We start from the raw sequence: 13,806 nt of genomic DNA, 5'->3' as shown, positions 1-13,806 counted from the left end.
TCTCTGTTTTTTTTAAAGCCAAGCACCTGGCCTTCTGTTTCCCTCTTGTCTCTTTCTCTTTTATGTCCCACAGAGTCTCTTCTGATTCTCTTGGATTGTTTTATTTGTTTTGTGTATCTCTAGGTCTTTCTGCTCACTCGCTCTTCCTTCCTTCCTTCCTTCCTTCCTTCCTTCTTTCCTTCCTTCCTTCCTCCCTCTCTTTCTTTCTCTTTCTTCTTTGTTTTCTTGTTTCTTTCTCTTTTGTCTGCCAGACACTCTGTTTCCCTAAACCCTTTCTCCAAATGCTGAGCCCCCAGGGTTGCTTAGGGTAATTCACATCATGGGGCTGGAATCCAAATGCCTGGTCCTGGTCCTGAATTTTGATTCTGCCTGCTAATTAAACTGCACTTAACCCTCCCTGAACCTCCAGTCTGCTTCTCCCTCTTCCCCACCTTTTCCTCAGTGGGCACAAAAGAAGCTAGGCAGTGGGCACTCAGGGGAGAAAGTGAGAGAACTGGGTTGGGGAGTTGGGGGGGGTCCTTTTCACTGATGGACATGGACCCCGCTGTGGGAGAGATGCTACCGATTGGCTGCCCAGTCCCTTCTCTCTCATAAACTTACCTTAGGACCCAGGTTTCAATTATTAAGACTTTTTGGGTTTCCCTCACCCAACCTAGTCCACCTTCCTTCTTTTCTTCCCTTTGTGATGAGAAGTCATAGTTGGGAAGTCCTGCCGAAGCTCTAACTTCAAGTCTGCCTGCTTCAGAGGGAACTGATGCATGGCAGTGAGACAGAGAACTGGGAGCTCCCTCCCAGGAGAGCATGATCACTCAGAAGAACTATCCAGCAAAGCATAGAGATTTGACATGTGGCCAAGAGGAGCTTAGGGATGGTAACTGGCAAGGAATGATGAAGGCTAGGGCTTATCTTTTTGGGAGTCAATCCAAAGGGGCAAGGTTCGAGCACAGATGAGTTGATCCAATGAACTTCTACCTCCACCCTCACTCCTTCCCACCTGAAATTTTCTTAGAATCGGAAGATCCAGGTTCTGCCCCACAAAATGAGGTAGGCCTAGGTGGTACTTTCTTAGGAGTGAAACTGAGGCATTGGGAAGAAGATTGGGGAACCCCTGAGCCTGTGCCAAGCCTTCCTCCCACTTTCCACCCCTTCCTCCAGGCCTTGCTCTGGAACCTGCCTCAGTGACCCTAAAAGTTTGGGCAGCTGAAGCCTCCACCCAGAGCACGGCCCCCCTCCTGTCTCTCACAACACGCTCGCACACACACTGTTCTCCTGATCTAGAGGTGGGTGACGGGGGACGCAAGCATCTCTGTGGTCAGCTCGGGTGTATGTGTGGTGTGTGCACCTCCAGCCATGTTCCTGGGCTCATCTGAGTGTGAGTGTGCCTGTGTTCATTCATGACAGCGGCTGTGGCCGTGTGGGCAGTGCTGTGTGTGCGGACGTGTGCATGTATCATCCTGTGTTTGTCCGTGAGTGCGTATGTCAATGTGTTCCAGTCTCTCTGTGTGAGTGTCGTCCCCAATCCCCCATCCCCCCCCTGGATCTCTAATTAGTGGTTTGGGGTTTGTTCCTTTTCCCTCCTGTTCCTTCCCTCAGCGGCGCGGCGGCCTCAGCAGCAGTAGGAGCGGCGGCAGCAGAAGCGGCGGCAGCAGCAGCAGCCAGGACTCTGGAGTCAGAGTAGGATTGTAGGATCGCAGCCCGAGTGGGAGCAGGAGTGGAGCTGGCCTGGGAGAGGAGCGGAGCCCTCCTGGGGCCCTCAGACCACCCCTTGCCTGCACTCCCACTGCCAGACCTCCAAGGAGGAGACACCCAGGACACCCAGCCCCAGAGCCCCCCAGGTACATGACACTGGGCAGCCCTGGGAGGGGTTCCCGCGGAGGTCTATGGGATTGCTGGGGGCAGGGTGTGGGACACCTGGGCCCACCGTCCCTTCCACCCTTCCCCTTCAGCAACTCCCCCCCCAACCCAGGACAGACACTTGACAACTTGCCCAGGGTCCTACCCTCCTCCTGCTTCCACCCCTTCCCTGGAGCCCTGTTTGTCCTCTCCCGCCCAGATCCCTTCTTTGGGGAGCTCAGCAAATGGAGCAGGAAATTTGGACCCTCTGCCTCCCTCTCTCGCCCTGCTCATTGGATCTGGAGCCTTCTCCGCTGGGAAAGCTGTAATTAGAGGGTGGATCCCTACAGACAGAGAGCAGCCCCCCCCACCCCCCACCCCCCAGTCCCTTCTAACTTTAGATCTCTTCTCTCCCATTCTCCCATTCTCCCTCCCTCTCCCTCTCCCTCTCTCTCCGGCTCGGCTGGCTCTCTCCATCTGCCTAGCTCCTTGGGACCCGTTCCCCAGCCTCAGGATGGCGTCCTCCCTGCTTGAGGTAACTGCCCCCTCCTCCCCCCAGGACACCAGCAACGGTCCTAATGGTCCTAATCCTTCCCCGCCCCCTGCCTCCCAACTCACACAGACAGTGGCTGTGGTGCTTGTCACTTCCAGGGTCCCTCTGATGAGGAGAGAGGACAGGGCTCAGAGGGGGGAGCAGAGGGCCGGAGGAAGGGCTGGAGAGAGAGGGGCCAGGGGTCAGAGAGCTGTCAAAGGAAGATGAGAGGGGCCAGGTCAGAAGAAGGCATGGACCTCTGAGGTCCACAGCACACGCCAACCCCGAGGAGTGGACAGGGATGGAGAAAGGAGGAAGAGGAGGGGTAGGAGATGAGTCAGCTCTCACAGACAGGGGGAGAGAGTGAGAGGGCTGGTGCGGTGGGCACCAGGCACTACACTTGGTATTAGTGCCTTGGGGGTCCCATATCCGGGAGCTCCTGGCCTGAGCCTGGGCCACAGCTTGTCTGGTTTGTAGGTGGGCAGGGGCTGGGCCTCGGGGCCGGGCTGTGTAGGGGAAGAGGTGAATTATGAGAGAAGGGAGAAGGGCAGCCCTGTGCATGTGGGGGGGCTGACCAGAGGAACTGGGCCCAGGCCTGAGAGGGAAGCAAGGAGGAGGGCCAGGGTCTGAGGCCGCCTGCCCGGCTCACAAATATTTAGCTTTCAGCCAAAGACAAACTCAGCTCTATTTTGGGAGTGGGAGGCTCCAGGGCGGACTGGGCCACTTCCCCTACAGGCTGGGACCCCGGCATCCCTTGCCTTTGGCACTGGGGTTGGAGGGCGCTAGGGTACCATGGAGGTCAGGTTTGGGGGTCTTGAGAAATCACGGACTCTACCAGCGGGGGCAGGAGGAGACTCCAGGTGCATAGTTGGAAAGGAAGGACTCATAGCCACTCAAAGCCACTGAGAATGTCCTGAGTTCTCCTGGCTTCTGGGTCTCTGACTCTGTTTCTCTGTCATCATCTCTGTCCTGTTTTCTGGGTCCCTCCACAGGAGTTTGGGGCCGACAGCCCACCCTTCAGGTCAGCCACCTTCAGTAGCCTTGAACTTTCCATATTCACAGGCCCCTCAGAAGCCCCCATTTCTGCTCTCAGTGCCCTAGCTCAGGTCCCAGGGGTGATGGGCTGACCAGGAAGCGGATTCATTCAGCCTCCGGGAGAGATGTGTGTGAGACCCGAGCGAAAATCTTTTTTAACACCTGTGTTCACTGGCCTGGGCGGAAGTGCTCGGATGGAAACCAGCGTGCCTGCATATGCATGGCTGGCTCCGTGCGAGCACAGGTGTGTGTGTATGTGTATCAGCTGGGCCATCTGAGCATCTGGTCGTCCAAGTGAAGAATCGTGTGTGTGTGTGTGTGTGTGTGTAAGACCGGGAATGGTGAGTTTGTGACTGAGTTTGAGGGAATGGCATGCAAGCCAGTGGTGTGGACACGATGTCTCTCGTCACTGCTCCTGCTCCGTATCCAGTCGGGGTCCCCAGGTGTTGTGCTCTACTTCCTGTTGCAACGAGGGCAGATCGCTGACCCTGCCATTTTCCCACTGGACTCTATATCGAGCCGTCATTGAAACACTGCGGTTGGTCTTGAGGAAGTTCCGGGACCAAGGTGTGTGGGGATCCTGGGTCCATCCAGGGCAGGGGCAGTGTCAGTGGGCGTGGGCACCACGCCAGGTTGCCAGCGTGGCACTGGTGCCTGGGGGGAGGGGCTGGCCCAGAGGCCTGTTGGAAAGACACAGGATCGGGGTAACACTTCTGGGCTTTTCATGTCCCTCACTCCTCGTGAGCTGGAGATGCCCCCAACACAAAGGCACTCCAGTCCTTCTGTCTGTTTCTCCTACTCTTGGGGCACTGGGGCCCTCAGTTGTCCCCTTCCCCCACCCAGGAAGCCCCCTGCCTGGTATAGGTGGGCTCTCTGGTGGTGGGAAGAACTTGGAGGTTCAGAGAGGGAAACGGCTGCTGTCCGATGAAAGGATCACCTGGGCTGAATGAACTGCAGGGGAAGAGGCCAGAGGGAGGAATGGGGGTGCGGGCCAGGTGGGCAGGGAGAATTGCAAGTGGGGAGACCCAGACAACATGGCGGTGGCTGAAATGGAGAACTGGAACCCAGGACCGTGTGTGCCCAGAGAGGATGGCCAGCTGGTCCTCAGATGTAGCGTGAGCTTCAGCAAGAGGTCAGCCCGGCACTGTGAGCTCCCCGGAAAAAGGGGGCCCCCTTCCCTGGCTGCATGTAGGAGTGAGAGAGCTGGGACAGCTCCTTGTTCTTTCTCTGGAGACTCCTTTTCAGTACTTGAAGCCTGCTTTTATTGTTTTAGCGGAAGGTGGGGGGGCAGAGGTCGGAAGAAAAACAACCGGAAGGTGGGACCCCTGGGTGCCCAGGAAGGTGATACATTTGATCAGGTATGGGGGTGCATATGTAGGACCCCCTCAGGAGCACGCAAGCAGCCACAGAAGGGAAACTGAGGCTCTGATGAACCTAGCCAGGTGCCCGGCTCTTGGCCTCCAGAACCTTCCGAGTGGGTCTGGTGCCTTGCTCCCCCTTCTCTGCCCTCAGGGGCCCTGAGGGCCACCACTCCAGGGCTGGGGTCTCCTGTTGGCCTGGGGCTGCTAGCCTTCTTTCACCCCTCCTTCCTTCTCCCCAGCTGGGTGGGGTCCCTGGGCTTGGCTGAGGCCCCTGTGGCCACAGTGTGAGGGCCGGGCGGGGGGGACGGCGTCGGCGTTTTTAAAAATAAACCGACCGCAGGGAAACCAACGGAGCCGGGCTGGGCCGAGGGGGAGAAGCGGTCAGGGGGAGAAGGAGGGAGGAGTGGCCTGGTCTGGGGGTTTTCTGGGGCCCAGCATCATGGTGGTTTTCTCTTAGGTAGGAGATCTGTCCTCCTCCTCCTCCTCCTCCTCCCCCTTCCACTTTATTTTTTCTTCCTCCTTTCTTTCCCTCTGTTTTCCTCCGCCTTCCTGCCTTCCAAGCCCAGTCTCTCTCCATCACCAATTTGTTTATTCTCCTTTTCCTCTCTCTCCCTGCCCTTTGTCTTTTCACCTTCCTGCTCTTTTGGGTTTCTGCCCATTTCTGCCCCTTGATGCCAGTTTTCCCCTCTGCCTCCCCTTCCCCCACCCCTGGTGGCTTTTATGTCTGTGCCTCACCCTGTGCAGGGTCCTTTGCTCCTCTCGGCTCTGGGTCTCTGCCTCTCCCCTTGGCACTGCATGTTTTTCCCTCTTCGTTCTGCTAGGATTTGACTCCTGCGCCGGCTTCCCTGCCTCAGCCTACCCTCTGCTTGGAAGACTCCAGGGAAACTTTGGCTGGGGAGGACCGAGGGCTTTTCCCGTAGCCAGATTTGAGGAAGGTTTTGGTGGCTCAAATTTGGGAGGAGTCCGTGGGGTCAACAGGACTTCAGAGAGAGGTAACTGGGCAGGGCGGGGGCCTCAGGTTTGCACTTGGGGAGCAGCACAGGGGTGATGACTGCACACACCCCTCACTGCAACCTTAAAACCCCAGACCTACCTGTAGGATTGGTGTCACACACACAAACCGCATGCTCGGAGGGACCGGGCAGGTCTTAGATGCTTGGGTTCTTTTTTAGCTTTCCTGGGAAAGCACCGGGTACATCAGCTTTTGAGGGCCCCAGTCGGGGAACTGTACAGGGCCAGCTTTTGAGGGCATCTTTTTGGGTGGGGTTCTCAGTATGGATGTCTGTACCAGTCAGAGATTCTGGAGGGGATCTTCTCCTCCTGGGGTGTCCTGAGGTTGACCCAGGGAGGGGTACCACGAGTTCCCGAGGGATGGGAATCTCAGGGTGGTTTGGCCAGGTAGCAGTAGCATGATGGGTATTAAGGGCGTCTTGTGCTTGGAAAAGAGCCCCGTGCCTCACATCTATATATCTTCCTTCACTCACGGGGCTGGAAGGGTGTCGAGAGATCAGCTACATGAGGGCTACATGTTAGGGGACACTGGACATGGAGGGGCATGGCCATGAGCCAGTATCTTAGCCATCCCAATTCCCAGCCCCAGAGGAGTGTGAGGACTTTGGGCTCCTCCAGCCTTCCCAAAGGGGTACCAGCTGGCTCCACAAAGCAGGAGGGTGCCCACTGCCCGCTTGAAAGACATTCTTGCCTCAGCCACAGTCCTGGCTTGGCGGCAGCCCTGTTCCCTCTCAATGTCCCAGTGTCTCCGCGTCGCTTCCTCTTGCTCCCCAGCTCCAGAGTCCCTGCCAAGAGATTCCTTATTCCTTACATGAGGCTGTGGCCTCAGGGAGACCGGGGCACTCGCTGCCTTCGTCAAGAGCTGAAGCAGAGACAGGAAGTGGGATATGGGGGTAAAGCTGAGAAAACCTGGAGTGGGGGGGGGCGGTGACTGCAGTCCCCTAATACTTCTCTTTCTCCCCATGTGTCTCTTTGAGACTTATCTTTCCTCTCCAAGTCTCGGACCATGACCTCTACTCTGAACCCACTTCCAGGGGCAGGACCCCTAATTCTCACCTCACCCAGGTGCGGCGTCCATCCCAGGCTCTTCTCGTTGCTATTTAAGAAGTGTCTCCTGTTCCTCTGAGTCCCTGGCACCCCCCAGGAACTCCACCGTGAGCTTGGCCTGGGTCGGGTTGTTAGGCTGCAGTCTGGACCTCCCTCTCCTTCCGTGAAACCATCTGGGCTCTGCCCTGGGGCCCAGGGTTCTTGGCTGGCCCCTCCACCTCCCATCCTCTTGAACTCTTCCTGGAACCCCCTTGGTTCTGCTCTCCAAGCCTCCGGGCCTCACCCCAGGGTTTTGCTCTTCCTTCTACACTTTCTCGTCTCTCCCTAAGCAGTGCTTCCCTCTGTCCACAGGAGGAAGCTCACTATGGCTCCAGTCCCCTGGCCATGCTGACGGCGGCGTGCAGCAAATTTGGTGGCACCAGCCCTCTGCGGGACTCAACGACACTGGGCAAAGCAGGCGCAAAGAAGCCATACTCTGTGGGCAGTGACCTTTCAGCCCCCAAAACCATGGGGGATGCCTACCCAGCCCCCTTTTCAAGCACCAATGGGCTCCTCTCACCTGCAGGCAGTCCTCCGGCACCCACCTCGGGCTATGCCAATGACTACCCTCCCTTTTCCCACTCATTCCCTGGGCCCACGGGCACCCAGGACCCTGGGCTGCTAGTTCCCAAGGGCCACAGCTCTTCTGACTGCCTGCCCAGTGTCTACACCTCTCTGGACATGGCACACCCCTACGGCTCCTGGTACAAGGCAGGCATCCACGCAGGCATCTCACCGGGCCCAGGCAACGCTCCTACTCCTTGGTGGGACATGCATCCTGGGGGCAATTGGCTAGGTGGTGGGCAGGGTCAGGGTGATGGGCTGCAAGGGACACTGCCCACAGGCCCTGCTCAGCCTCCACTGAACCCCCAGCTGCCCACCTACCCATCCGACTTTGCCCCCCTTAATCCAGCTCCCTACCCAGCTCCCCACCTCCTGCAACCAGGGCCCCAGCACGTCTTGCCCCAAGATGTCTATAAACCCAAGGCAGTGAGCAACAGCGGGCAGCTGGAGGGGAGCAGTGGGGCCAAACCCCCTCGGGGCGCAGGCACAGGGGGCAGTGGCGGATACGGAGGCAGCGGAACGGGGCGCTCCTCCTGCGACTGCCCCAACTGCCAGGAGCTAGAGCGCCTGGGGGCAGCGGCAGCTGGGCTGCGGAAGAAGCCCATCCACAGCTGCCACATCCCCGGTTGTGGCAAGGTGTACGGCAAGGCCTCACACCTGAAGGCCCACTTGCGCTGGCACACGGGCGAGAGGCCCTTCGTCTGCAACTGGCTCTTCTGCGGCAAGAGGTTCACCCGTTCGGACGAGCTGGAGCGCCACGTGCGCACCCACACCCGGGAGAAGAAGTTCACCTGCCTGCTCTGCTCCAAGCGCTTTACCCGAAGCGACCACCTGAGCAAGCACCAGCGTACCCACGGCGAGCCCGGCCCAGGGCCCCCTCCCAGCGGCCCCAAGGAACTGGGGGAGGGCCGCAGTGCGGGGGAAGAGGAGGCCAGTCAGACGCCCCGACCTTCGGCTTCGCCGGCCCCCCCAGAGAAAGCCCCTGAAGGCAGCCCAGAGCAGAGCAACCTGCTGGAGATCTGAGCTGGGTGGAGGGTCTCCAGCCCCAGGGCTGCCTCGCCAGCCTCTTCTGGCTTCGTGGACCACTGCTTGCCCCTCACCCCCTTTTGCCCCTTGCATGCTGCCCTTGGGGCTCTTGCCGGCTCCCCCCTGGCCATTCTGGGCCTGGGGGTCTCCCAGCATGCCTCCTCAGCTCACCCCTCCCTATGCCTCGAGCCTGTAGTGCAAACTCTCATCTCAGGCCCTCACCTCGTGCCTGATTTCTGCACTCTGGCTTCCTAAGTTCTTCCCTCGCTCCTGCTCACGGCTTCCCTCTCCTCTGCTCTCACAGCATCATCTCATTTTCCTTCCATCTGGGCTCTCAACGCTTTATTTCTCCATCTCACTAACTCCTTAACAAACATCCTTTGTCAAGATCAGCTTCCCAGGCTAATTTCCCACTATCACTTAGCTTCCAGGCTCCAGTCTTCCCAATTTCTTATTCCACTAGCTTTCCATGCTCCAGAGCGTTCTTTTTTGTTTGTTTGTTTTTTGGTTTTTGGTTTTTTTTTTTTACAAACACATGATGATGATGATGATGATGATGATAATTTATTGCCCCCTGGTGGCCTCTTTATTAGGGACCAGAGTTAGGGGGATTGGGGTTAGTGACCTGGCAGGGAGCAGGGTGCCAAAAGTGGGGCAGACCAGTGGGGATCTGATCCCAGAGATGGGGTGACCCCAGGGTCAGGGAGGCTGCCCCCAGGCCTGTATATTTAACCCCTATGTTCCAAGAGAAATGAATACTAATAATAATAATTCTATTTATCTAAGTTATGATGACAGGTCAGGTAGAGTGAGCTGGGGAGGGAAGGAGGTCCATTTCTGCTATGGAAATTTTAGCTAAATGTATCTCTGTTTAGAAAAAGTGTTAGTGGAGATCTTGTTAATAGAATTTCTATCATCAGGGTCTCAGTTAATGGGGTTTCTCTTTTAATGGAATCTCTGCTAATAGGGTTGGTTAGCTAGATCTCTGTTAAAGAGTTGATGGGGGGGGGTGTCTCTCAATTAGGGATCCCTAGTATTCCCAGCCCCAGCCAGAAGCTGTGAAACCTCAAGCCCTATGGAGGGGAGGACTGGAATGTACCCCAGCTTCCTTGACCCCAGAGCAGGTTCTTCCACTGCCCCTCCCCTGACACCATGACCCCGGCAGGCTAATCCCTTGTTGCCATGGTTATGGAGAGCTTGCAGCTGCCATCCTGGACACGCTTTTTTGTGGAAGCCCACCTAACAGGAGGAGCACAATGGTTTGGATGTGCCTCTCCTAAAGAATAGGTGGGGAAGGCTTTCTTTGGGATCAGATTCAAGTAAATCAAGTATTTATTGAGTGCCTATTCTGTACAAGGCACTACTAGGCTGGTGCCTAAAAGCCATGAGAAAGAATTTATAGAGCTAGGAGGACAGAGGTCCCCAAGCAGATTTGGGGTTGCGTCCACAGGGCCCTCAACCTGGGACTTCCAATGCTCCCAACTCCACCTCTGGTGACTTTTAAAGCCGCTTCGTGCCTTTGAATGCCTTTCCTGTGACTTTGGATCCTCCTTTTCTGTCTCCTGCTTCCTCAAGGCCCCAAGTTAAAGGGTTAAAGCCTCTGGAGCTTGGGGAGAGGGTAATATTGGGGAAGGGAAAGGATCATGCCCTCATGGAGTCTTTTTTTTTTTTTAATTATTATTATTATTTAATAAAAAATTCGATTTTAACTTTTGTCCTGGTGAGAAAAGAAAAAGAGGAAGGAAGAAGAGTGAACCACAGGATTTTTCCTTGGCAAACTGGGCACTCCCCACGGGCATCCTATCGTGCCCGTTGGCACACTGTGCCCGCGGCAGAACGCCCGCGTCGGCCAGGCCCTCGGGCGGAGGTCAGTATTCGAGCGCCCAGAGCTCTCCGTGTCGAGTCGGGAAGGCGGGGAGGTTTCCTCCCCGGCTCTTTCCTGCTTCTACCTCCGGACTCCGGCCAGGGCAGGGAGCCGGCTGGCGCGCCGGCCCCGCGATCGCCGCGCTGACTACTGCGCCGCCCCGAACCGGTCCCGGCGGGCGGCCCCGGCCTGGCACGTAACCGCCCCCTGCCCCGGGCCTGCAATCAGCCGTGCCCGCCGCCGAGTTAGCGGACGAACAAAAGCCACTCTGTGGCGGCCAGCCCGGAGCCACAATAGGGCTTTGTGCGGCCCCCGCCCCCGGGCTCCCCCGCTGGGCTGAGGGGGCGCACCGGCGGCGCCCCCGGCGACCGTCACCCCCCCCCCCACTCCCGCCGGCTCGGGAGGCTCTGCGGGCGGGCTCGGACCGCCAGCCCCCTCCTCAGCCGGCCGCCGCGGCCGCCCCGTCCAGGTGCGAACCCTCCTGCCCTCAGGCGGGGCGCGCCGCTTCAAAGGGGCTTTGAAGAGGGCCGCGTTCCAGGGCTCCTCCCGCGGACTGGGGTTGGGGGCCGCGGCGGAAGAGACGCGGGGTGGGGGAGGGGGTCCCGGGCTCCCGCCCCCATCCCGCCGGGCAGGCTCCCCGGGACCCCCCAGGGCCTGGCCCTCTCGCCTCCCTGTCCCCGCCTGTCCGGTGCCAGCCCCCACCCGCCGCGGCCTCGCGGTCCTTCCCTCCCGGCCCCTCGGCCCCTTTCATCTTCCCTAGACTCCGCTTGGGGTTTTGCTGGTTTCTGGGAGATAAAAACCGCCTCAAATAGCGGCGGCGCGCTGCCAGGACAAACAGGGCCCGGCGGGCCATGTGCGCCTGGTTACCGGCCCTGAGCCGGGGCGCCGGGCCTCGGCGGGACGATCTCCCGGCACGCAGGCTCCAGAGGCGCCTCCCGCCTCCCAAAGTCGAGGGCCCCTTTAAAAGCCTCGGGCAGGGCCGCTGCCTCGGTTTCCCGCCCAGGTCGTAGGGAAGGGCCCCCCTGCCCCCCATTTGGAGACCGCCCGCTGAGCGCTCGGAGTTCATGGGGGCGGTGGGTCACAGTCTCTGTGTTGCCGGGGCCGCCGCGCCCCCTGGTGAAGTTAGTGGGAAGTGCGCTAGGCCTGGAGGTCGGCCTCCCAAGAATCCGCAACTCGTGAAAAACACTGGACAAACCTTAAACACCGGGCAGGCGGGGGTCCGATGTGAATACACGGCGCACTGTTCCTCCTCCCCAGTTCACATTACAGGGTGAGAGGAAGGCCCCTAACCCGTAATTACAACACAACCTGTTGGTGAAACTCAGGCTTCACCAAAAGGAGGCGGAAGTTGCAAGCCTAGTCCGCAGTGATTTGTTGGGGGATATGTATGGGTTGGATGGTGCCATGATTGAGGTTCAAGCAAAAACTTTGTCGGCGGGTTCTCAGTGCTCCCCACTAACTGTCAGAGTCATTGACTCCCTCTTTTCCTCCAAAGCCTGTCCTGCTTCGCCTTCTCAAGGAGAGCTTTTCCAGCCAGTTTCCCCAACTACCCTCGGCTTTTCTCTACATCCTTTAAGCTTTCTGTAACATTCCAGGTGACGGTGAACTAACCTAGCAAATTAAACTGAGGCTATTTAAAATTTGGTCAAAAAAAAAAAAAAATTTGGTCTGTGCAGTATTACGTGGGAGGCGTTTTGGAAATACAGCTTAAAAGCTCCACCGCAGAATCTGCATTTTTAGCAGGATTCTCTGGTGGGTCTATGTTCACTAACATTTGGAAAGTACTAGAGTGGAGGAGACCCGTGGCTTTCTCCTTGTTAAGGGCATTTTCAGAGGAGACTTCTTGTTTTCTGACCCTGGAATAACTCTCTTGGGGGCAACTTTCCATGTAGAAGGAAGGGGCAGACAGAGTCCACGAATGCTAAACTTAGAACGCCCCCTAGTTTCTCCAACTTGACTGGCAACTCTTGGGAGCAGTGACTATGCCTTATACATTTCTGTGTCCCCAGAACACGGTCCTTGGAATTGCTCATTAACCTTTGTTAAATGAATAAACCAGGGGCACCTGGGTGGCTCAGTGGGTCAGGCACACGCCTCTTGATTTCGCTCAGGTCATGATCTTGCTGTTAGATTGGGCTCTGTGCTGAGACAGCGCTGAGCCTGCTTGGAATTCTCTCTCCTTCTCTCTCTGCCCTTCCTCTGGTCGCTTTCGCTCTCTCTCAAAAGAAATAAACATTGGGAAAAAAAATCAATAAACCAAAGCCAAGGTCACCAAGTTCATGGCAGAGTTATGGCTAATCAAGTGTTTAGTACTTTATGAATTATTAAATGGCTTCATTTCCATTATTTTGTATGGGAAACAACCATGTGAAATAATGAAGACAGTGCAAAAGTGAGGAAGCTGAGGCTCAAAGAATTCAAAGACTTTTCCAAAGTCACACAGCTGCAAGAAGAGCTCCAATTCTGCATTCTAGCTCCATCCTTTGGAATTAGAATAAAACCAATCTCACTTTTATTCTTTTTAAAAAAGATTTTATTTACTTATTAAATTAAAAAAATATTTATTTGAGAGAGAGAGAGAGAGAGAGAGAGAGAGAGAGAGAGAGAGGCAGAGTACGAGCGAGGGAGGGGCAGAGGCAGAGGGAGACACAGAATCCAAAGCAGGCGCCAGGCTCTGAGTTGTCAGCGCAGAGCCGTAGGTGGGTCTCCAACTCACCAACCGTGAGATCATGACCTGAGCTGAAGTGGGACATTTAACCCACTGGGCCACCCAGGCGTCCCAAGATTTCATTTTTTAAGTAAACTCTACACCCGACTTGGGGCCCGAGCTCGCTACCCCAAGGTCGAGTCGCATGCTCCACCAACCGAGCCAGCCAGGCGCCCCATCTCAATTTTTAGGATGCCTGGTTTTGATGTTTTTAGGTCCAATCTCTCTGTGCCTCACTTTCCTCTTGGTGACAGAACAGTGCCCACCTCATGGGGTTGTTGTAAAGATTACACAAGCACCTCACTATGTAATACGTGCTCAGGAAAGGTCACGGTTTTCTAATTGTTCTCACTCCGCCCTCCACGCCTAACCCTGGGGACCGGAGGTTTCGGACCTCTCCCTCTCCCTCCCAAGGTCTCCCCTGACTTTACTCCTCTCAGAGGCTTTTCCCTCAGCTTTCTAGCCAGCTGCCCCAGACAGTCCGCATTTTCCTCTGGATGATCCACAGTCCTGGGAGAGTTTAATTAGATACTTCCCTGAACGTGGCTTATTTTGGGCTTTCCGAGCGCTGAGAGGGGGAGTGGGAAACTGTGTTGTGGAGTCTGGAACTGGGAAAAACAGCAATCTCGCATAAAACAAACTAACAAACACGCACACACAAAACCCGCTCCGACCGTTAACTAGGGGTTGGCCCCGCGACACACCCGCGCCGCTCTCCCTCCCGCCGCCAGGCGGCGCGCCAGGAAGCTCTGGAAGTCGGCCCCGGACTGCGCACGCGTTCGTGTTC

General features: G+C 56.9%; 1 protein-coding gene across 2 annotated transcripts; it reads left to right on the top strand.

Moving 5' to 3' along the window:
- Positions 1–2,270: 2,270 nt before the first annotated feature.
- On the top strand, positions 2,271–8,445 carry SP7 (Sp7 transcription factor). Of its 2 annotated transcripts, none has more exons than XM_047866754.1 (2): positions 2,271–2,368; positions 7,171–8,445. In XM_047866754.1, the coding sequence occupies exons 1-2, from the start codon at positions 2,348–2,350 to the stop codon at positions 8,443–8,445; spliced, it is 1,296 nt and encodes a 431-aa protein (XP_047722710.1). In that variant the 5' UTR covers positions 2,271–2,347. The 2 variants fall into 2 exon arrangements, with proteins under 2 accessions (XP_047722710.1, XP_047722711.1); XM_047866755.1 differs by lacking the exon at positions 2,271–2,368 and adding an exon at positions 3,926–3,967.
- The last annotated feature ends 5,361 nt before the right edge of the window (positions 8,446–13,806 follow it).

This window comes from Prionailurus viverrinus, chromosome B4, assembly GCF_022837055.1.
Source record: "Prionailurus viverrinus isolate Anna chromosome B4, UM_Priviv_1.0, whole genome shotgun sequence".
In the NCBI taxonomy this organism is placed as follows: Eukaryota; Metazoa; Chordata; class Mammalia; order Carnivora; family Felidae; genus Prionailurus; species Prionailurus viverrinus.
This window is presented reverse-complemented; position numbering and strand designations above follow the sequence as displayed.

Bases quoted from the DNA above. Each gene is read 5' to 3' on its own strand.
- SP7 (XM_047866754.1), top strand. From the start codon at position 2,348: ATGGCGTCCTCCCTGCTTGAG. The intron at 2,369-7,170 runs GTAACTGCCCCC...CTCTGTCCACAG, and splicing joins TGGCGTCCTCCCTGCTTGAG to GAGGAAGCTCACTATGGCTC.